Source organism: Galeopterus variegatus, unplaced genomic scaffold (assembly GCF_000696425.1).
Source record: "Galeopterus variegatus unplaced genomic scaffold, G_variegatus-3.0.2 Scaffold1130, whole genome shotgun sequence".
Classification (NCBI taxonomy): domain Eukaryota; kingdom Metazoa; phylum Chordata; class Mammalia; order Dermoptera; family Cynocephalidae; genus Galeopterus; species Galeopterus variegatus.
In genome coordinates this window covers 127,324-129,398 of record NW_007727241.1, presented here as the reverse complement: position 1 = coordinate 129,398, position 2,075 = coordinate 127,324, and the positions used below count along the sequence as shown (strand labels likewise).

Below are 2,075 nucleotides of genomic sequence, written 5' to 3'. Positions count from 1 at the left end.
AAGTAACCTTCTTTGCCTAACTCTTCACAAGCACAATCAGGGAACTCTGTGGGTCCCATAAGTCCAGCTGACAGCTTAAGTATGAATGATATACACCAAAATATACAACCTTGATAGCAGTATTTAGGATACCATCCCCCTAAGTGTTACGTTCTGGTCAAGGTTTGGAAAATATCTGTGTGATTTCACACGCAGTATTGGACATAGGCAGGTGGTTGGGATATGGGGCACCTGAGGCCAATTCAAGGCCTTCTGGGAACTGTAGTTCTCTTTCGTTATTATTCCGGAGCTTTCTGGGAATTGTAGTCTTCCCCGCACCCTAATCCAAATTTAGCAGTTTTTAGGTTTCTCCAGGACATGAACCATTTTTCCCAGACAAAAAATACCCAAACATAGACTCCTGCTTACAGTTTCGGTGGGCATATCAGCCACATGTCGCTCATCCCTAGCACTGATACCAAACCCCTCAAATAGAGGAGCAGTTCATTTGTATCACCATAACTGCCAATCACTTGTGCTGTGAGGTATCTGGCCAGGTGTGGAGATTGCAGAACTAGGGGGTTGGTAGGGGGAAGAGGGTTTGTCCCTGGCTAGAGGAGCGCACTTGTCACACTCCCCCTCCCCTGTTTAGGACTGGGCTCCTTCAGGCACGGGACCTGCATGAGTTGTGACCTCTGGGTATTGAGCACACAGCATCAGAGGAGGCTGTATAGGGTGAGAGTCATACACGCAGTTGCCAGAGTATAAAGAAAAAAAAGTTTTTGTTTTTGTTTTTATTTTGTGGAAAACAAAAGCAGAAAAACTAAAACCTCAAACGCCAGAAAAAATCCTAAAAAATACGTTTTCTTAAAAAATACTGTATAAGTCTCTACTCCTCTCCCTACCTGCAAGCCCTTCTTGTGTCCTTTCTTCTAAGTGCCCTAACCCCCCACCCCCACCACTATTCACTGTTCTTGCTATTGTACCCCCACTTCCCAATATCTACCCGGGTGCTCACCACATGTTCTCTTACCTGGCACCTCACTTTGTACTCCCTTGAATTTCAGCAAGCCTTGTACCCACAGTCCCATTTCCCCAGCATGCAAGAACTGTCTCCCCCCTTCGTTTTCTGGGATTCAGTAATCGTTTCCCCCTACCACTCCCTCTCCCAAGGATCTATTCTACGCAGAAGTATGTAAGCCACCTCCTGCCAAATTCCCTCCCTATTCCCACCCACCCACCCACTACCTCAAGAAATGTCAGAACCTCCCTATGGGCAGCCTTAGTCAGAAACAAAACATTTTCCAGTCTTTTTCCTGATTCTATAGGACCCTTTCCCCTCCCTCCACATATACATGCACCTCTAAGAGAAGAAAATCTTTCTCTGTGATCCCATATTCCCTTGACTTTCTCAAAGAATCCTGCCTCCCTCTCCATCCTTTTCTCCTGCTCTGAAGAGGCAGGGTTTTCTCTCCAAGAAATCTTCCTCCCTTCTTCAGGATTTGTGTGTCTGCTCAAACTCCCCACTGTAACTTTCTGCCCCAGACCCCCCCACCTCCCCAATTCTCGTGGGCCAAATAGCCCTCTTCCCACCCTGCCCAAGGGTCCCCAGCCTCCTGGCCTCCACCTCTGCCCCGCTAGCGGATGAGGACGTTGATCTCGGCCACGCTGGCCTCCAGCACGTTCTCGGCAGTGGTTTTGCCATGTTGCTCCTTGAGGTGCCGCCTAATGGCAGGCTTGTGGGCGAAGCGCACGTCGCAGTAGGAGCAGCGATAGGGCCGCGCTCCTGAGTGCAGATTGAGGTGGTCGTGCAATGTGGACTTCTGCGTGAAGCACTTGCCGCAGATGCCGCACGAGTGCGACTTGACGCCGCGGTGCACGTTCATATGGCGGTTGAGGTTGCTGCTGTGGTTGAACTGCTTGCCGCAGCGCGGGCACATGAAGATGAAGTGCTGTGCTCGCATGTGGAAGACCAGCTTCTCCACGCCCTGGAACACTTCCGGGCACTTGGTGCACTTGATGTTCTTTAAGGGGTTTCCACCTGAGAAGCCCCCGGGCAGGGGTCCCCGGCTGCCCCCCGCCCCCAGGCTACCCCC

General features: G+C 50.7%; 1 protein-coding gene across 1 annotated transcript in view; it reads right to left on the bottom strand.

The window, feature by feature from the left end:
- Positions 1-1,540: 1,540 nt before the first annotated feature.
- Positions 1,541-2,075, bottom strand: part of ZBTB12 (zinc finger and BTB domain containing 12) — a 1,600-nt gene continuing 1,065 nt past the window's right edge. The window contains exon 2 of the mRNA XM_008575022.1: positions 1,541-2,075. This exon is cut by the window's right edge and continues 1 nt beyond it. Within this exon, the coding sequence (XP_008573244.1) occupies positions 1,617-2,075 (459 nt within the window). The 3' untranslated portion in view covers positions 1,541-1,616.